Here is a 21005-nt window from a genome sequence, read left to right on the forward strand (position 1 = left end):
TACTCAACCAACACCCCCAAGCCCCTCTCCTCAGGGCTGCTCTCCGCCCATTCTCAGGTGGCACTGGTGGCTGCAGACGGCCCCGTCCGTCCCTGCTCCCTGAGGGTAGCCCCGGCCGCGGGCTGAGGGGCCGCGGGCTGAGGGGCCGCCGGCGGCGGGCGGGCGCGGTCGGCAGGGGGCGCTGCGGGCCGCCCCGCCCGGCCCCGCCCCGCCCCGGCGGCTGACAACGGAGCGGCGCGAGGGGCGGGCGCGTCCCCGGCGGCGGCGGAGCCGTGGGACGTCTCGCAAGATGGCGGCGCCCCTGGACATGGAGCCGTCAGCCCTCAGCCTGGAGCTGCTGCCCACCGACCCGCTGCTCCTCATCCTCAGCTTCCTCGACTACGGGGATCTGATGAGGTACGGGGCCGGGGCTTCGCCGCGATCCGCGCTGCCGAGGGTGAGGGGAAGGGAAGGGAAGGCCGAGCCGGGCCGGGCCTCGGCGGGGGGTGGGGGAGGCAGCGGCGGGGCGGGGCAGGGCAGGGGAGCGGGGCTGAGGGGCGGGAGGCCCAGCCTGCGCTTGGTGGGTGAGCCGGGGCCTGCTGCGGGTGTCGGGGGACCGGGGGGGAGCTGAGGGGTGAAGCCCGGAGGAGGCGGGGTGAAGCCCGCGGGGGAGGCGGGGACTGCCGGCGGCTTCGGGTCTCACAACTTCTCGGTGGGCGGGTCGCTGGGCCGGGAAACCGGGTCGGGGTGGAGCGGGCTGGGGGGGGGCTGGACGGGCACAGCGCTTCCAAAGCGCTGGGCAGTGGGTGGGAAGAGGGGTTGGCTCCTTCTGGAGGAGCTACTGTGTGGAGGACGTATCCTAATGCACCCTTCCCTTCCAGAAACAGTTGTTCGGGCTTTGTTTTTTTGTTTGTTTGTTTTTTAAAGCAAAAGGGTACGTTCCTTGTTTTCTCTCTCTCGTTCCATGTTGTTTTTGTTTGTACCTAAATTACAACTTAGAGATCATAAAATGGTTTAGGTTGGAAGGGACCTTCAAGCTCATCTAGTTCCGTGGCAGGGACACTTCCCACTAGACCAGGTTGCTCCAAGCCCCGTCCAACCTGGCACTGAGGTGAACCAATAACTGAATTTGTGAAGTCAATAATTCTCTGAAACTGTTGCAAACAAAGGGTGGTCTTGTTGCCGGTAAATACATTCGATTATTTGAACGAGCTGTTTGAGGAAAGCCGAATGAAATGAAATAGGGTGATTTTTTTTTTTCAGGCAGAAAGACATGAATGAAAGTTCCAAGCTCCTCTTGGACACTTTACTCGATGGCTGAAGAGTTATGAGTCATACAGTGAAGATGAGAGTATATTTTCAGCTAAAACCTTACCAATGAAGTACAAGCACTGGCAGTGATTGAAATCACAGTATTTAATCAAAGAGGGAGGAATATGTACGAATAAAATAGAATATTATCAAAATTTTTTTTGTTTGGGTTCCCTCCCCTAAATATTAATCAAGAAAGTCATTGGGGAGAATTCTGTTAGGACAACAGCAAAAAAGAAATTAAGCCTAAGCAAAAATGGTAATAATTGTTACAAGTCCAGCATGGATGATTTAGTAGTAATTGCAAAGGGTGTAGCAAAGGCACTGCCTATTTTTGTTATGTATTTAACAAAATGAGATGGATTTTGCTGTGCAAGGACAATTAAATACCGTGTAGGTTTGTTATTTGTAAGGTCAGTAATGGTAGTTTTGCATAACTGGCTGTTTGTAGTACTCAAAGCCTTAATTGGGGAAATCTCTAGGTTGTTTACATTTGTTTTAGTGACGTGTATATACTCTGACCATCACAAACATTACATTTTCCCTAGTATTCCATAGCTTGGTTGGTCTTCTGGTGGTGGTGCTTAAATAACGGAAAAGCTGACAGGGGACCAAATATTTATGTAATTAATGAGAGTGACTTTAATTGCATCTTTATCATGTTTTAAGTCACACGTCCCTGTGATGCCACAGTGACTTCTTTCCTACCAGAAATTACAGGCTTGATTGATAAACACCAATATAATGAATTTCTGCAAGGGCTTTGACTTTGGGATATTCCCCACCTCACTCCCCAAAAACTAATTGAAATTCCCCATGTCATGAATGAAGCTTTTACATGGGCAAATGTCAAGGTTTGAAGTAAATGTGGTTTGTGTCATTGCAGAGGGGATGGGTAATGGCAGGGCCTACAGCAGAATCACTTTACTTTGTTGAGGTTGATTTGGGAATACTGATACAATTCTAGTTTAAACAGCTTATAATGGATATTGAGGAGGAAAAAAAAAAAAAGATTGGATTGGACAGGTAAACGTGAATAATTCTGTAATCTCAGTGCAACATGTTTTCACCAGCCTTGGACTTTGGCTGATTTTACTTATCAAAGAAAAGATGGAGAGGCATCTTTATTTCAGTGTGTAACTATGTCCATTTACACTGTTGGTCTTTTTTACTTACTGATTTCTGAACTACACTGAAAAAAACCCCAAAAATCAGTAACTGGAAGCTTAAGTTTGGTAACCTCATTTGGGGTATTTAGATGTTAATCACAGCCATTAAAACACACATATTAACTGTTAGAACAGGCTACCAAAGGAAGTGATGTTGCCACATCTAAACTGGTGGTATCTTTTGAGGAGTTTCTTAAAGCATAACTGATAATTCAGCTCAAACACAGAAGAAAAAGAGGTTTATTGTCTGGTGTTCAGGTTAGAGGCAATGATTTCCTTTAAATTCTATGAATCTTTGAATAACACAATCATTCCCTGTATTACTGCTCTGTACATTGCTGATGCTGTACTGAACATTCTTATTCATATAAATACACTGAAATGTCTTACTGTCGATACAGTTGTACATTCCAGAAAGGCTTTATAACTGTAAAAGTAAATATGGAACAGCCTGTATTTGATGGCACCTCCATTGCTGGTTTTAAAGCGCAAGTTAGTAGGTGTCAGGAATATAGGTTAGCTTTTGCTATCTCCTTGCATCAAACCAGGATCAATTTAAGTAATTTCTGAGGACAGTTTTAAGTAATTTCTGAGGACAGTTTTAGACCTATATCCTACAGGTTTTTTAATAACTGCATTTGCAATAGTACTGCACAGTGAAGCATATGATTCTCTTAACTTCCTGAAGTAGCAATGTTACCTGTAATGCAATGCCAAGAGCTTTTGTATGGTCTTCATTAGATTGAGGTTGCTGTATTTATTTCCAGGTCTGTCACCCTATGTATTTTAATCATGTCTGTCTTTGTTTCTGGCCATGAAGTTTGTTATTTAAACAACTTAAAAGTGGAAAGTAACTTTATAATACTGAAACTGGATAGTTTCTATAGTTTATTGATTGAGCTTTCTGTAGTATGGAAACTGGAAAATAAAAGGTAAAGACTGACAATCCAGATAAGAAAGCAATTTAAATCATAACAACTAGTCTGTGCTTCTGGAATGCTTGCTGCTGATGGAGTGGAGTCAGACAATGTTTACGATGGCGTAGGTCTACAGGGTGACCTGCTTTACAAAATTACTTAATTGCTGACAGTTCTCAAAGTGTGTTGAAAAGTAGTTCATGACTTACAAAGCTGTAGTGAAGACTTTTAACCATTGTAAGTACAACTCTAAAAAGGACAGCTGACTAACTTTCCAACTCTGCATTTATTTCATGAGAACGGATGTGTAATATACTGCTCAGTATTTAGCCCTGTTTATTTTGCTACTTGTCTACAATCGAATTTAATGATTTTATTTTTATAGTTGCTGCTATTTAAGTCGAAGATTAAATCAGCTATCAAGCCACGATCCATTGTGGAAAAGACACTGCAAGAAATACTGGCTTATTTCAGAGTAAGTATGATTGTTTTAAGCCTTTTTTTTCTGTGAAAATAAGGCTTATGTTATTGTGCTGTCTGTTTATGTCCACGTTACTTCTAGCGGCTCTAAGATTGAATTGGTATTCACCAGCTTCTCACCAGCTTCAAACCGATGAAAGGTTAGAGGTATCAAAAATGTTAATTTCCTAAAAAAGCTTTATGAATGTACAAGTTTTAAAAAGTTTTATGGATGGGTGGAGGTGTCCTGTTAATGCCTAGGCTGAAGGAGAAGCTGCAGCATGACCTTGTCAGACACCAGATATTCTGAATGCTGTAATTATGAGGGGTACAACTGGATGGTTCTGTCAAGGGTAGCCATGACTGGAATCGCAGAGTAGTTCTGGTTGGAAGGGACCTTTTGAGATCCTCTAGGCCAACTCCCCTTCTCACACAGGGACACCTAGAGTAGGTTGTCCAGGACTGTGTCCAGTGTCCTGTCAGTGGGCACTGCTGAGAAGAGTCTGGCTCCATCTTTACTCCTTCCCATCAGGTAACTGTACGCATTGATAAGATCCCCCTAAGCCTTCCCCAGGCAGAAGACTTCCAGCTCTCTCAGCCTCTCCTTGTGTGAAAGTTGCTCCGGTCCCATAATCATGTTTGAGGCCCTGCACTGGACTTGTTCCAGTACGCCCATATCTTTCATGTAATATGGAGCCCAGAACTGGACAGAGTACTCCAGATGTGGGTTCACCAGTGCTGACTAGAGAGGAGGGATCACCTCCCTTGACTTGCTGGCAACACTCTTCCTATTGCAGCCTAGGATACTCTTGGCCTTTTGTACTGCGAGGGTGCAGTGCTGGCTCATGGTCAGCTTGGTGTCTACCAAGACCCCTAGGTTCTCAGCTGGCCAGCCCCCAGTGTGTACTGGTGTCGGATTATTTGTCCCCAGGTGCAGGATGTTGCATTTCCCCTTGCTGAGCAGGAGATTCTTCTCTACCTGTCAAGGTTACTCTGGCTGCACAACCATCTGCTGTATCAAACACTCCTCATAGTTTTGTAGCTAGAGGGATCTTGATGTGAAGACTTCTAAATTGTTACATTTTTATTCAGGTGTAGGAAGCTGTACTAAATCTTTTAGATTCTGTGTGCTGATTGGAGTTGAGGAGTTGGAATATATGTTACAATTTGGAGGCAAGCATCCTGTGTCAGATGTTAGTCAGCACTTTTTTTGGCAGCCTGTATTCCTATAGCCTGCTGTTGTGCCTGTGAGGAGTACTAAACATGCAGCAATTCCTTGAGAAACTGACTTTCCAGATCAGTGCACAGAGTTCTCGTTTAACTCTCTGATTTACTCCTTAATATTTATTAGATAAATAAAGGAGTTTGTGACTAATGCAGTAGATCAAAAAATGTGGTTTTTTTGAAGGCCTTCTCTGTGTATGTGTGAAATGCGATGTAAATTAGGTATTCACCAGTTTTAAGATTTAATAATAGACGGTGCTCTGTTTAAAGGACTACTGTTTCTAAATTTTCCCCTGATACTAAGTACCCCAAATAGATACTGGAATTAATTGAGTTTCTGTATCTTCACATGGCTCAAAGTGTTCCTGGTTTAATATTATGCATACTGTTTCTGCCACATAACAAATAATAACTTCTTGGGTTTAGAAGGCAAGCTTTTTAGGCTGGTATTTAAACTTACTTCCTTCATGTCCACTTAGAGAGGAAAAAAGTCAGCGAAATCAGACCTGGAAGGCCATCTTCATCAGTACCTACTCTGACCTAGGAAGATACATCCACTACTATGCTACATTGAAAAAAGCCTGGGATGACCTAGAGAAATACTTAGGGCAGCGGTGTCCTCGGATGATTGGTTCTTTGAAAGGTAGGGTGTGATACCTCTCTAGTAGGTTGGCTGACGCAACGTTGTCTGTGGTTAAGTTTCATATGGCTTTCATCCTAGGTGCCTTAATTACTGGAAACCTGAAAGTCAAATAGATGTGTTTTCCTTTCCTCTCCAGTAAATAAGTAAATCAGACCATGTGTATAGTCCTTGTCCAGTTACCAGTGATCCATAGATTCTCTGAAGATTTCTTTTCAGAGAAGAAATCAAGATTATTTTTTTTTCCAGTGACCAGTCTATCTTCTTTATCTCTGGATAATCAGGAAATGAATACACTTTTACCGCTTTTGTCTTCGGTTGCTATGACTGATTTTTTTGTTTGTTTGTTTATTATTTTTTTTCAGTTTTATAATGCCATTACTTCAAGGACCTGGGACCCACTGGTGTGACTTTATTTGTGAGACTTTCTTAAGACCTAATTAAAACACTTTCACATGAACGCAGGCATTTTAAACTAAAGCCAATCAGAAAGGAAGTATTTTTTTTCTTTCCAGTAGGTCTTATTGTGTTCCTCTAATGAAGGTAAATTGGCTGAACAAGAATTTTTACTTTTTTTTTTTTCCCAAGGTTATGTTTCAAATTAAGTTTGTGTTTTAATACTTCAAGTACTTCCAGTGTTCCAGTTCATAAATCTTACACAGCAAGATGTACAGCAAGTTTGGGCTTTTATGGTATAGGGACAAAACGACTCTTATATTTGCAACTGTACTTCAGTCTTCTGTATTAAATTGACTGTTAGATGAAGATGTCTGATGTAACATAATCTGTAAAATTAAGAGAAATGTATAGACAGTGATCTCTTTCTATGTAAATGTTGCATTGTTCTTGGCTTGCTGAATAGTGCTGCATTTTTAAGTTCTGCTAAGTATTTATGAATAACAGAACATGGTTAGAAATTAACGCTTACTGTCTTCTTTAAAAAAAATTTTGTTTTGTTACTCCTGAGTGTTAGTGAAGGACTGCCCTTTTAGGAAAAGGACAAAACGGTTATATGTAGCCTGAACTCTTGTGTAACACAGGTTATAGGACTTGATGTAGGTATCATGCCTTCATTTCTGTAACTTTCATGCTGCTTTATCAAAAACATGGACTTCACTCAGGTATACAGAACCACTGAATTGCCAGTCAAGTAATTTTATTTTTTTTTCATAAAATGGAAAGTGTCTGTGTTGGAGATGTTGAAATGAATAGATTTTACCACAGTTTACTTTCAAAATCCTTCTAAAGAATTTGGTGCAATGAAGCTTCTCTCTGTCTACAGAAAGACAAAAATAAATTTTAAATTATCAATTTCCACACTTGTATAGTGATGGCAGGTTTTAGCAGAAGCTCTTCCATAACTTAGAACTTTTTAATACCATTTGTACAGGATCTTGTTTCAGTGAATTGTTAAATTATGCTATAAAAGTGAAACCGATTACAAATATGGAAAGAGTTTCCAAAAAAAAAAAATCACCCAAAAAACCTTGACTGGAACAAACCAAACAGGCCACCCAGTTGATCTTTGGTAGAAGTGAGGGTGTGGAAACCCCCTGAAGTGTGTGTGGAGGTGTAAGAGTAGTTGTTCCCTACCCCCTTCTCTTGATGATGATACGAAAATCCCCTTGTTACAGCCCATTTATTGCTTTGAATTCCAGGTGAATGGTGGCTGCAGCCAACATTTCTTTGTTACTGATTGGACCGGAAACTGAAAGAAGCAACCCTTAGAATGATGAAAGAGTAAAATCAATATTGCCGAAAAGTTTTAACTGGGAATTAGTCAGCTAATGACAGTATTGTGGGGAAAGGGTTTGTTTCACTTTATAAATACTTTCTGCTTAAGTCAGGGCTGTTGAGATTTCGTTGGATGGAGATTGGTGCTGTATTAAGTAATCAGTTAATGTAATCAGCTTCCTTTCAAATTTATGTAGTATTCATTTTGTGCCACCTAGCATACAATAAAGTCACCAAATATTGACTTGAGTCCTCATTCGTTTGGTCAAAGCACTTACAAATTCCATGCTTTGTAGTTGAAATACTTGATTTTTAGTGATTCTGGCCACTGGGATGGATTTAATCAGTGGAAGATTCTTGAGACCATGCTAGTAGACAGCTGCGTCCTAAAGTTGAACTGAATTTATCTTGCTTTTGTATGTCTGTTGGTTCATTTTGTCTGGATTATAAGTGGCAAAACACTTCAAAATATATATTCCTTTTGTGATAACACTTAAAAAAAAAAAATAATCCGTAATGCTAAGGTTGCTGGGGCTGCTTAAAATTCTCTTTGGCAGTTGAAAACATGTGGTCATGTCTGGAATGTAGCTGGTTTTTGCCTTATTTCTAGCCATGCAGCTCTGATGAAATGATGTGAAATAAAATTTTAAAGGAGAGGTCTTAACACAAATTCTTGTATTTACCTTTGTCAGGAGCGGCATACTGGGCACTCGGGGACAGAGTAGTGAAGAAGCATTAAATTTGAGAGTTATGGAGGAGCAGCAGTTCTTGATTCTCCCTCCAATGCTGCCACTTAATCCTGTCTTTCTTTTTGTACACAGAGAGTGTGCGGGAGGAAGATCTAGATGCTGTGGAAGCACAAATAGGTTGCAAACTCCCTGATGACTATCGATGTTCATTCCGTATTCATAATGGACAGAAGCTAGTGGTTCCTGGGTAAGGAGTGAAAACTACGTACGAAGTTGTTAATTCCTTTTGTATTTCTTGAATACTTTATTTCCTAAAAAGATAAAATGTCTGCTGAACAGGACAGATGAAGCATTAAACATATTGTAACTGCATGACCGCTTGAAGTGACACTTCTAGAATTTACTATCTTTTAGTCTCAGAAGCAATTAAAAACACAGTGTAGATTTCTAATTGCTCAAATTACTCTTACACTTCAGTCCTTTTTCCTAATGAAAACCTTTCTCTTTTTTTTTTTTTATAATAACTAAATCTTCCAATTGTTAGACTCTTTGTCATACCACTGCAAGTTGCTCCCTTGAAGTTTTGCTTTGTATTGCATAAGTAAATTAGCTTCTTGCACTTTGCAAGTTTCATTATTTAGTAACTTTTTGCTTTCAAGGAGCTAGGGAATAACTTTCAAACCAGGCAGTGATTTAAGGTAGATTCAAAATGTCAGTTCTGCAAATTAGGTTTTCTCAGTAGAAGATTTCACAATTTCGTGCGGTTTCAACAATTAAAAAATCCTTTTACATCAAGGTTAGAAGACAAACGACCAAACATAGCTTCCTATTTTCCAGCTATAGAAAAAGTTTGAGGTCAGCACTTGATGAAGTGCTGCAAACATCAGAGTTGGAAAGCGAGGGCAAATCACTGCAGTGGCTGTAGGGGGCAATGCCTTCACTAGTAAAGAAGGTGCAGCTTCCTCCAATCCTAGTGCTGTATGTGCAGAAGGGATATGAGAAACAGTTTTATGCGACCATAAAGGTGACTTCTCATTCTGTTTCTTTTCCAGGAGAGATTTTTTTTTTTAGAGAGGAGATAGGTACCCTAGTTCTGTAGACTTCAAATGGAGCTGTGCAGCTTGCGTGCTTCCTGCTTTTCCTACTATTTCATTCCCATGAAGCCTCTACTGTGGTGATGTGCCTGTGGAAGGGCTGGGGGAGCTTGAACAACTGCCAGTGGGCTGTGGTCCATTGCTGTGTCCTCAAAGCCAGGGCCTGAGCCTTACAACCTCAACACAGGTTGACAGACCTTGTTGGTGGAGCACTGACTGGGGGACTAGTTAGGTGGGACCCTGGAGCAAGAAAGGCTGCCACGCTGCGAGTGGAAGGTGTGGTCTCGCTGTTGGGGACAGGCTTGCTTTCTTGAAGGAATACTGGAACGATCAGGTGTAGGTAGTAGAAGTCTATGCAGCAAGCTGTTGGCATGTTAGGTCAGAAATGGCGGAGACTCAGGACTCTTTGTCATTGTTAGATTCTTCAGGTTTCTGTGTCTGGATGTTAGCATCGCTTTTTAAACTAGAAGGTGCTAATTCCAGGCAGGACTACGTAAGGAAAAAGAGGAATGGAACCTGTTGCCCAGGATGGGAGCAGTTTATATCATCCTGACATGTGGCAGCTTGTGCCTGAGTTAGTGCTTTTGTAACACCAGTAAAAGCTCAGCGTCTGCAAGAGTTTACACCTGAGAACATCAGTGAAAGGCAAATTAGAAGGGAGTGTGGGTGGGGAGGTGCACATTACAGGTTTGTGTGCTCTTCTTCTTGCTAAGCATGTTGCTGTAGTGTGTGCCCTTCTAGCTGATTACTTTGATCATATTACCCCTTTTTGTCATTCTTCCATTGTATGCCCCTTTATTACATTGAGTCTGTTTTACTTTTTTTTTTTTTTGCCCTAGCTGTCATCTAGCCAAACATATCATATCAGTGTTAACTTTAGCTTCTAATGCTCACCTCCATTCCTAATCTGTTACATATTTCAGATTAGTACTACTTTTTTCCCAATTTACATCTTCTTTTCTTATGTATAGAGAGGCTCCTTTTACTGTCTTCAGCGTCACTCCCTTATTGTTAAAAACAAACAAATAAAAAAAATCCCATTCTTCGCTGTAATGCCTACAAAAAGCCAGAGGAAAAAATTTGAAACACAGTTGATAGCCTTTCCATGTCATGATGATGAATATTGTCTCATTCTTTCCTTGTATGTCTGCTTACTTGTGCCTGTATGCCTTAGTGTTTATACTGGGATTATAATCTCTCTGACTCAATAGTTATTTTCCTTGTTTACTTCTCAACCTTCTCTCCAAAGCATATAGAGCACCTCGCTCACCGTAGTTTTGATCAGTGAACGTTTCTATAGCAGCTAGGTATTCTAATTGAAAAATCATGGATGCTTTGATAGTATTGAAATGAACTTGCCCAAAACTTGAGATACCAAGCACTTATTATTATTATATTATGCTACTATAGGAAGCTGCATCAGCTGTCAACAGCTTCTTTGAAGTAGTTGCAGACATAGTGGGAATCACCAACACCGTTTAAAATGGTGCTTTGGGATGCACAAAACATACAAGGAAGCGTTTATTTTAGAGCCATCAAGCCTCCCCTTGTGAAGGTTGACGTTGTGAACTAATAAGCTAGTCCAGCATATGGGTATTAGACTTCATCTAAGCCTAATATGCATCTAGAGCATTTGTAGAACCAATGCTTAGAAACGATTTAAAACTATCTTTGCATTGCGAGTGGTATCTTCTGTTTATCTTTCCTTTTTTTGTTGTTGTCTGTTAAGTTTGATGGGAAGCATGGCACTGTCAAACCACTACCGCTCTGAAGACTTGTTGGATATCGACACAGCGGCTGGAGGTTTTCAGCAGAGGCCAGGTCTGAAACAATGCCTTCCTCTTACTTTTTGCATTCATACTGGCCTGAGTCAATACATGGCCCTGGAGAGTGTGGAGGGACGAAATAAATACGAGATCTTCTATCAATGTCCAGTAAGGAAGATATGTTTATACTTGTGAATGTACTTTTCTAATGATTGATGGTGTCCCTTTGCATGTTATCAGATACCTGAAATATTTTACATAGCATAAAGTGAATACTAAGAGATCGTATTTGTTCGTTACTTGCCCCTGAGTTGCCATCTGATTTTCATCAAAGCCCACAAGTGAAATGGTTAGTAAGTGAGAGAAATTCACACAAAGTTATTAATGGCTAATGCAATTTCTATAGGTCCATGATAGTGGACAACATCCATCCGTATTGGAAAAATACTATTTTAATTTGTTCAAACTATGGCAGGTATATGCTCTTGTCTCTGTTTCCATAAGGAAGAAAAGCTTCTCCGTAATGGAGAAGATCAGCATCTGTGTGCGTCTTCTCCCTCAGATATGTTAAATGTAAATTTAATACAATAAATGATACCCTCTGGGTTGTAAGCAAAACTTACTCTCCAGTGAAAGAACAAGTTGCTCTTGAACAGCTCATTTGTATAACATAATTAAGTATGTAGATAGGCATATGTATTATATATGTAATATACATATTAAGTATGTAGAACATAATTACAGCTGTAGTATTTTAAGATAGGCATAGTGTTGCTACTGAAGTTTAATGATATTATACCTAACAAGATTTTAGCCCTCTCTCTCCTTAGCCATGCCCTGACAACCTCCTCACCCCAAAAAGAAAGGAGGGTGAGTAAAGGGTGTTTCTTGTAAAAAAAAGATGTGGATCTTCATCCTGCTATGGAGTTCCTGGATGTTTGTTTTCAAAGCATGTAGCCATGAGATTTCTAGGGAATGCCTTGATAATGGATCACTTGAATAATGTTAAGATACCCCTTTGTATTGTGCCGAGTAGTTAAACTTTCTGGATAACGCGTGGGAACTTGGAAGGTTGCTTACTTACGTTTATTATGTATTAAGCAGCCACATTTTAGGCTTAGTGAATATAGGGAAAGTGTTCCCTATGTTATATTTCTGGAGTTGAATTTTAACCTTGGAAGTCTAATGCTCTCCTCCTAATACATCCGTAACCTTCCTTCCCTTTTAGGACCAAATGGCTCGCAATCCATCTGCTATTGATATGTTCATTACAGGTAACACTTTAGATAAAATATTCTGTAAAATGTTTTAATTGCACTGTTTAGAAAATGCATGTCAGCATGACCTGAACAAAGCAAGCATTCTGAACTTTCTGTGCTACTTGCAAGCCTCTAACCCGCTTTAAAACATCAGCGGTTACTTGAAAAGAGATGCAAGTTTTCTATATTAAAGGTTGTCCTGTGTGTCTTGTAGACGAATCATTCCATGTACTAACCTGTCTAACAAGATGAGCAAAACCTTTAACTTGACTATCATGGGGGTGATGTAAGCAATTATTAAATACAACATCCAAGTGGACGGAAAGGTATTTTTTCCCTGCCTCCAGAAGTTTTTGCAGCTATGTTAGAAGTTGAAAATACTTTGTGTCCCTTAATGAAATCTAAATAACTATAAATATATCTGCAGAAAAAAAACCTTTCTGGATTTTTGATCTGCCTCCTTGCTGTGTTCAAAGGATAAAGGAGGGGAGGGGTAAACTATGTAATTGTTGTTTGTTATGTAGTAATCTATTGTGATCATCTGTCAGGCACGTACATTGACTGGAATAGTGTTTTGATTATTTCTTTTTGTTAATCCACTGGAATCTAGTAATTGTGGCTATATCTAACTTAATTCCTTTCACTCAGTAGGAATGCAGATGCGTAATAAACGGCACCAAAACTAATATTAAAATTTAGCCTTGCACGTTTCTTAGGAAATATGTATTAGTATTACAGTGAGAAACCACATTAGGTAATGCTATACCATTACTGGTTTGGGTTGAAGGTAGTCAAACTCTTAGCCACGCTAATTTTAGGAAACCTTTCTATGTACTGATTAATTGTGTGAGCTGATTTCAGTGTGAAGTAGTCAGCCTGTTGTCTGTTTTACAAAGGTCGTTGCGGAATGCATTGTGTGCTTTAGAACCATCATAGGAAAGATATAGCAGAAGCTCGAGAGTTTGGTTACTTGCTTCTCTCCACCTGAGGATTTTGTAATACTTCAGAGCTACTTCATGGTGAAGCTGCTTTTATGGAATTGAGTCAATGGTGAGGTGATCTGACATCGTATTTAAGTGTGTTCCACTTGGCTGAAAGGGTTAATCTGGACTTACCTCAGAGTGGAGGCAAAGTTTTATATACAGCATTTATCTCTTGTCATTTTGAACGTGGCAGGGTAAATTGTTCAGCTTCCTCCATTCGTAGTTCCTTTATACGAGGTTTGCATTTTGTGGGTTAGTGGTAGAAAGGAGGATAATAAACTTGGAGTTCCTTAGGCTTCCGAAAGATCAAAGGACAGTACACATAACTCTTGCTCTAAGGAAGAAGTGGTAAGTACACTTAATCTAACAGGAGTGGTAGCACTTGATAACACGTTGGTGAGGGTAATGATAATGATTTCTTAGTATTTCAGCTTAAATGCAATTTTGTATCAGTAATACTGACAAATAATTGAAGAACGCTCTACTTTTCCCTTGAACTCTATATTGCAATGCTTGGAAGATTTATGGCTGACAAGTTCTTTTATGGAGAGCCAGTATCTCGTGTATGAAACGCTCTTCTTTGAGAGTCGAATGTGACAGCTTGACTGTCTGCTTAGAAATCAAGCTGTTCCTAATTAATGGCTGTAGGTGTATGAAAAGCTGTTCTCAGACAATGGCTGTAAAGGTATGAAAACCCCAGGTTCTTTGGAATGTCATACAGCCTTAGTCTTCTGGCTTTGTAGCAGGAGTGCGGAGCATGTCTATGAATTACACCTATTTTTTAAGGAGAGGGGAATTCTGCAAGTTACTGGCATGTAAGTCTATTTGTATGCAAACCTAAGCCCATAAATCCACCAGTGGGTTTGCATGCTTCTTGTAGGTAGAATAGAAATAGTTGTACAAGTAGTCTAGGCCACTATACTTGTCGTCTTTCCCAGTCATAGCAGAAGAGTCAGGAGCAGGAAACCAGGTGATGAGAGACACCAGCATTTGAAGACCATGATTATAAGGTGAAATACTTAGCTAAGAGATTCTTCCTTTGCTGTGTCATTTCTGGAGCATGCACCCTTCACTCTTAGTTCTTGGTTGGTTTCTCCAAATGATCTTTGTTGATAGAATAGACTGGGATATAGACTGACTCATCTAAGTAATTCTGAGAGTTTATTATAAAAATATTCAAAGCTTTAAACTGTTTCCTTGAAGTATTTATTGCAATGGGCTTAGTGGTAAATTTGCCTGGTTTTATAAATACTTTTCTTCTTTGGCATCTAGGTACATCTTACTTGGAGTGGTTTACGTCCTACGTAAACAAAGTTGTAACTGGTGGTTATCCTATCATCAGAGACCAGATTTTCAGGTATTGTGACTGGGATTTATAACCTCACTGCAAGGTTTTGGTGCTTCTTTTAGAATGGTGACCTCTTTCCAAGTATTTATGGGTATCCGATGATAAAGCTGATGGTGGAAAAAGGAGAAAGGATGTTAAACTTGGTGCAGATGAAGCTGTAAAACAGAATGCTTAAAGAAACTTTTTTTTTACCAGAAGCTTCAGTGTTCATAACTTTGTGTTAACGGGACCGGAATTTTGCATTATAACTGACCTGAGGCTTAGCTAACAGCATCATGCTTATGCTGCTTGCCATGAGTGTGTTGCAGCTGCAGGACTGTCCTGAGTTATTAAAAAAGGAATTGTCTCAGTGAACTGGTCGCCAGCACAACACCGTTGAATATGTAAATAAACAGGACCCTTCTGGTGTTTGAATCTGTATGCACTTTTTATTTCTTCTAAGCAAGAACCTTAATTCTGTCAAACTGAGATGCTGTAGAACCGAGTTCCTGATCTGTAAATTAACTTGCTGTAGGACCTCCTATTTTTTGTTTGTTTTTTTTTTTAAATAGCATAATGACACATCTTTATTAACAAGTATGTCTTCATTGACTTTAGATCAAATTATACACTCAGCTTAATACAAGCATTAATGGAGGTACAAAGAGATTATTGATAGCTGTATGAGTTTAGGTGATGGGGACGTATATGTCATGAAGACACTCCATACATCCTTTATTTAAAAGCCAAATGATAAGTTCAGAATTACTTCTAACCTAGCACCACAGTGCTCTTATTAGTAAATAACTGATCACTTGTTTAGATTTCTGTATTGAGTGTACAGAGCTATTTACAGAGTTAATGCTTTCCTTTCTGTAGGTACGTGCACGATAAAGAATGTGTTGCTACCACTGGAGATATTACTGTTTCTGTGTCCACGTCTTTTCTACCTGAACTCAGTTCTGTACATCCACCGCATTATTTCTTCACTTACAGAATCAGGTAAAAATAACAACTGAATTAACTCTTGTAACCCAGGAAAAACCTATGTAATGTTCAAAGGATCGTTGTTGCAAATTTACGGACAGCGTTCATAAATGTACTAAAATGAATAGGATGTGCTCAACATGCCGTGCTTTTAAATAAAAAAAGTACTAAATCATTACCTGGTCAGGGATGCAAAGTACCAGTACTAATTACTTCACCAGCTAATTGGTAAAGTACAGTGATAGGTGGGGGAAAGAAGCTATGAGTCACTCTTGTGATTTAGAAAGGGTTAAATAACGATAGTGAAGTGGAGGCATGGAGATGGATCCCAACAACTTATTCAGTGTACTTTACCTTAGAGTGGGGTTGGGTTTTTTTGCCCAGTCTACTTGGAGAGAGACCCCAAGGATACTAAAGTGTTTCGTAATATGTATGGCAGTAGTTACATACCCATTGAGTGTGCTGTTTGGCTTCCAGAATTGAAATGTCCAAAGATGCTCTTCCTGAGAAGGCTTGTCAGCTGGACAGTCGATACTGGAGAATAACAAATGCCAAAGGTGATGTAGAAGAAGTTCAGGGGCCTGGAGTAGTTGGTAAGTAAAAGATTGCTTTTACAAACACAATAGAGGGAGTGTTTTTGCATTTAATGTGCATGTTATCAAAGTTACGTCATTAGTTGTTCATCATGGTGACAGAGGGTAGTAGTTGTATGGTTTGTATCAGAATCACTTTGTTGCTTGAAAGAAAGAGATATATTTCCATCTGTTTTGTCTTTAAAGTTGTTTTGCAGAAGATGTCTGAACATCCTGATAGTTAGCGGCTCTTCAGGGCGTTTTTTAACATCAGTAACTGCTGAGAATCATTTATGTGTCCACTGGGATATAAGATGATCTGCCTGAATGTGTTGTGTAGTGCAAACTGCAAAATTGTAGTTCGGCTTCAGTCCTTCCTATAGTGATCTAATATTTTACCTACAGGGGAGTTTCCAATTATCAGTCCAGGGAGAGTCTATGAGTATACCAGCTGTACTACGTTTTCCACGACATCTGGATACATGGAGGGGTATTACACCTTCCATTGCCTCTACTACAAGGACAAGTTCTTTAACGTCACAATTCCCAGATTTCATATGGTGTGTCCAACATTCAAGGTGTCTACAGCACGAATGGTAAGTGGAGATGCAGTTGTGCTTATCCTAGATTTTTTTTTTAATGATGTTCATTAGTTCTCACTGAAAGTGCATTTCATAAAGTCATTTAATGACTTTGCAAATCAGTAAGGTATTTACCTTACTGTTAATATAATGTAGTTTTAGTTTGGGGATTGCGGGTGAACTATATAATTTCTCCCTTTGCTTTGGCCCATTTAAAGAAGAATGCTTTATTTATTTTATTGCTAGCATAGCCCTTATTTAGTGACTGAGTCAGAAAGAACTTGGAAGTTTTTTGTGTGAGCATTGAGTCTTTCCTTGGGCGTAGACATCTACTTGGATGTTTTCTGACGTTTTTCCAGGGATTCGAGACACTCTCATTACCAGCAGCTCTAACAGCAAATGCCAGCAGATGTCGTGCTTCTAACAGAAAACGGCATCTCTTAACTCGTGCTCACGTTTATGGGAGTTGTAACCTCCTTCCATTCACTTGACTGTAAAAATAATTTGATTTTCTCTTTTGATCTGCCTGTGCTTTAAAGGTAGTAACGACCCTTTTTTTTTTTTTCTTTAACTACTTTTTATTAAAAAACAACAAAAGCCACCAAGAAAATTGGTAGAGCAGAGCTACTGAATTGTGGCTTTAGAGAGTTGTACACAAGAAATAATGAAGGCTAACGGATATTTACTGAGTTAAAGGTCAGGTAGTTAAAATGACCTTGATTGCAAATTAAACTTTGTAACTGTAATGAGCTGGTTTTAGAGCCTAGAGTACAGTGTCTGCTCCACCTAATTGACATGATAATACAGACTTCAGATTTTTCTAGGGAATTGTTAGTGCTTTCTTAGAATTACCTGGGAGATTTTAATTAAGTATGCATGTGTTTTGTATTAGGAACCAAATCATAATGAATATGCAGTGGATGAAGACGAAGATTCCACAGACACTGACGAATACGAGGATCGACGTAGAGTGTTGGACATTCCTGCACCTTCTGGACGCTGCCCACGTCACACCTGATGGGATTTTTTTTCCAAACAAACTGTTTTCAGAAGCTGAACTCCATGGGGCTAGTGCATAAGAATATTTCTGACTCTTGTAAATGAACTTTCTGTTGCACATCAGGGCAACTAGCATGAATGTTGGTGCCAGTTCTAATGTTCATCAGAGTTATAACTTCTTTTTTTCCTGGTTTGGAAGTGGGGAGGGGGCTTGGGTGGGGGTTGGAGGCGGGGAGGGAGGGAGAGAAAGACAAAGGTGTTTGGGCTTTGTTCACTCTTTGCTGAAGTGCGAAACAGCTTGGTAGTCCGAGGTAATCATATCTGACATTTTTAAACTATTGCCTATTTATGATCAGATTGCAAATAGGGTGTGGGGATTTGTTTTTATACGAGCATTTAAAATTAGCAATAGACAAGATGGCAAAAAAGGTGCATACTATTGTCCTTTCTCATGAGTTTCTACTCTCGAGAACTCCTGCTAAGAACGAAACTTGCAGTTGGGTCTGTGTATCCTGTTTGGGTGAGATCAGGTGCTCTTAATGCCTTTTTTTTTTTTATTATTATCATAGAAGTACTAGAAAATTTTGGTCATCAAATGCATAAATTAGGAATGAAACTGGCCTTATTTTTAGACAATCTGTCTTTCAGCTTAATTTTATGCTAAGTGACTCTGATTGGATAATGCCTTTTGGAATGTAGTGTACGTGCATAATCTGCCTCTCGGTAACCAAGAGATTTCTCAATGACTACAAAGTATGAATTTGTAAATACATTTTGAGGTTTGGTTGTTTTTTTTTTTTCTTTATATGATGATTGCTGTTCAGACTTTGTCATAGGTGAGAAATTTCTGTCGAAGTATGTTCCCCTAAATCCTCTGTGGATTTTTGTAACTACACCTGAATAAGAAAAAAAGAAAAAAAAAAAAAAAGGGGGGGGGAGCCTGACAGAACACTAGGTGACTAGAAACTTTATATTTAAAGAAGTATCTGTTTGCTTTATCACTTTTATTTTGTTTCCATTGTCATTAATAAACAACTTAACTGCCTCCTTTGCTCTGAAGTGCTCCATGGGACTCTTCTTGCCAAGACGTGAGCGATAATTGTGTGACTTCCATGGCTGTAGTCTGTTCCGCTTTTTGGCATCTGGGATGAGGAGCTCCTGTGAGGAAAACCAGTATATCGTGCTTCCAACTGAATATTTCTGATGTTGACTGGTTACTGCTCATACGGAAAGCCGGGGTGTTTTACAAGCCATAGTTTTAGATTCTCTGTTCACCTTTCTCCAGTGCCACGCAACATTTGGATCTTCCACGATGGTACAAGGTAGAAAAACAAATATTCCCTGTGACCCCTACAACAGTCCTTCAGGTTAAACATCTAGAGAGGCAAAAAAACCTTGTGTTGTCTGGCGCAGAAGTCTGAACAGCAGCGTGAATGTCTGGAGTGGTTTAAAAAATTTTCCAATTTAAGGATTCCTCGGTATTAACTGTGAGGGGAAAACGTGGTGTTCGTGGCGTAATGCTTTTCCGTAATAAAAATTTCATCATCTCTTAAAAGGGTGAGTGAAAAGGGCATTTCGTGGAACTTACTGCAGTGCTGTGAGTCTGCTGTGTGTTTTTAAGGACCGATAGCCCTCGCGGTCGGAGGTTTGCTTTGTGCTTTGCCAGGGTCTGTGCGTTCTAGTTGAGCAATAGCAGAGCAAGGTCACAAGGCTCTACAGAAACGCTTCCCAACTCACGGCCATCTCGCTCTCTCAGGGAGCGGCGCTCCCTTGGGTCGTTAAAGAGGAACTATAATTATTGCTTACTGTAGAAGAAGCCAAGATACGGGGCAGCCGATACTCTGTCAGCTTCTGACGGCTGGGATGTGAGGGCTTGAGGCCTCTGGCCCGAGCAGAACTGGCGGTCGCAGGAGCCCTGTGTGAAGGGAGGAGATCAGGTAGGGGGAGTGAGGGGTCGCTGTTATTGTAGCGAACGCGTATGTATTTGTAGCAGGAAAAGGATTATTCCGTTGCTTCAGGCAGCTATTTGAGCACATGGCATAGTGCCTAAAGCTACCAGATGCAGCGTTGCTGCCAGCCTTGTGAGTCTCCATTATGTGCATCTGAAGTAGGGTTTATGCCAGCGGTTCTCCTCACCCCACCCAAAACTCTGAAGCTTATGCCAGATTGGGATGAAAAGTGAAGTGGCCGAGACCATTGAAGAAAACAAGGAATCGCTTGTGGGGCCAGTGCCGCGGGACTGTAGAAACCTTCTCTGAGGAAGCAGGAGAGAACTGACTGTCGAGATCCCGCTTCAGAAGACAGCGCTTCGCCAGGGCTCCGGCTGATTCAGCAGGCGGGTGTTGGGTAGGTGCGCTGGTACCTGCCGACGTCGCACACCCAACCGCTAAACGCCTGCTACGGTTGCTAGAGTTGTGCAATACGCACGCACGGGTTGTAACATATGTACGTCTTTCCCTTTGGCCGCCATCCTTCAGGTTCAGCCTGAAGTTCTGCCACCGTCTCCTGACTCTGATCCCGACTGTTTGGTGCTTGGCTAGGGCTTCTCCGGTTGTCGTGGCTTTGGCCAGACTGGCCCCTGAGACGAAGGGTAAAATAAGCCTCGTTGAACATCTATGAATACGGTTATAAACCTAGCACACCCAACGCAAATATGGAACTGGTCTAGTCCTTTTTCCTTCTTTTTGTAGGTGGAAAAGGCCTACACTGACAGTCGTTTCATAATTGTGCCGTAGCATTCCTTCAGCATTTTTGTGGGCTTGTGCTGGGTGGATAGTTTAGTGGAGAGAACCTTTGTCTACCATTCCGTTGCTGTGATTGCATCACATGAGAGAAAAACAACTGGTGTGCCAGCCCGTGGAAGAAAACCCCAACAACCAAAAAAAAGTCGCTGTGCAAGTTAGTCCAGTGCTGGATTATTATTTTTTTTCCTGTTGTTTAAAATAATTTCTCATCACCTATGCAAAGAATGTAAGGTGGAAAATTTGGACCAAGTTGCAAATACCATTTATCTGTGACGATACGGATAAATGTATTCCCTGGGAGGGAAAAAGATTTTTGGGAAGGGAAAAGAGTTAAATGTTCAGCTATGGCTGAAGTGAAGTTCTGCGTTCCTAGTTCCTCAGTGCAAAATTTTTCTAAGTGAATTAACCATAGACTGGTTTGGGTTGGAAGGGACCTTGAAGCCCACCCAGTGCCACCCCCTGCCCTGGGCAGGGACACCTCTCACCAGCCCAGGTTGCTCCAAGCCCCGTCCAACCTGGCCTTGAACCCCTCCAGGGATGGGGCAGCCACAGCTTCTCTGGGCAACCTGGG

At 40.8% G+C, this 21005-nt stretch overlaps 1 protein-coding gene across 1 annotated transcript; it reads left to right on the plus strand.

The window, feature by feature from the left end:
- Window positions 1-210: 210 nt before the first annotated feature.
- Window positions 211-18735, plus strand: FBXO3 (F-box protein 3). The gene is made up of 11 exons (XM_063331810.1): window positions 211-396; window positions 3762-3851; window positions 5539-5702; window positions 8255-8369; window positions 10946-11150; window positions 12211-12256; window positions 14497-14581; window positions 15431-15553; window positions 16016-16131; window positions 16516-16706; window positions 17584-18735. Exons 1-11 carry the CDS (start codon window positions 290-292, stop codon window positions 17707-17709), a joined length of 1368 nt encoding a protein of 455 aa, XP_063187880.1. The 5' UTR covers window positions 211-289; the 3' UTR covers window positions 17710-18735.
- The last annotated feature ends 2270 nt before the right edge of the window (window positions 18736-21005 follow it).

The sequence above is a fragment of the Chroicocephalus ridibundus genome, chromosome 4 (genome assembly GCF_963924245.1).
Source record: "Chroicocephalus ridibundus chromosome 4, bChrRid1.1, whole genome shotgun sequence".
NCBI lineage: Eukaryota > Metazoa > Chordata > Aves > Charadriiformes > Laridae > Chroicocephalus > Chroicocephalus ridibundus.

Excerpts from the sequence above, each read along its gene's own strand:
- FBXO3 (XM_063331810.1), top strand. The coding sequence starts at position 290 with ATGGCGGCGCCCCTGGACATGGAGCCGTCAGCCCTCAGCCTGGAGCTG. Across the intron at positions 11,151-12,210 it reads AGATCTTCTATCAATGTCCA|GACCAAATGGCTCGCAATCC; the intron begins GTAAGGAAGATA and ends CTTCCCTTTTAG. Across the intron at positions 16,707-17,583 it reads AGGTGTCTACAGCACGAATG|GAACCAAATCATAATGAATA; the intron begins GTAAGTGGAGAT and ends GTTTTGTATTAG.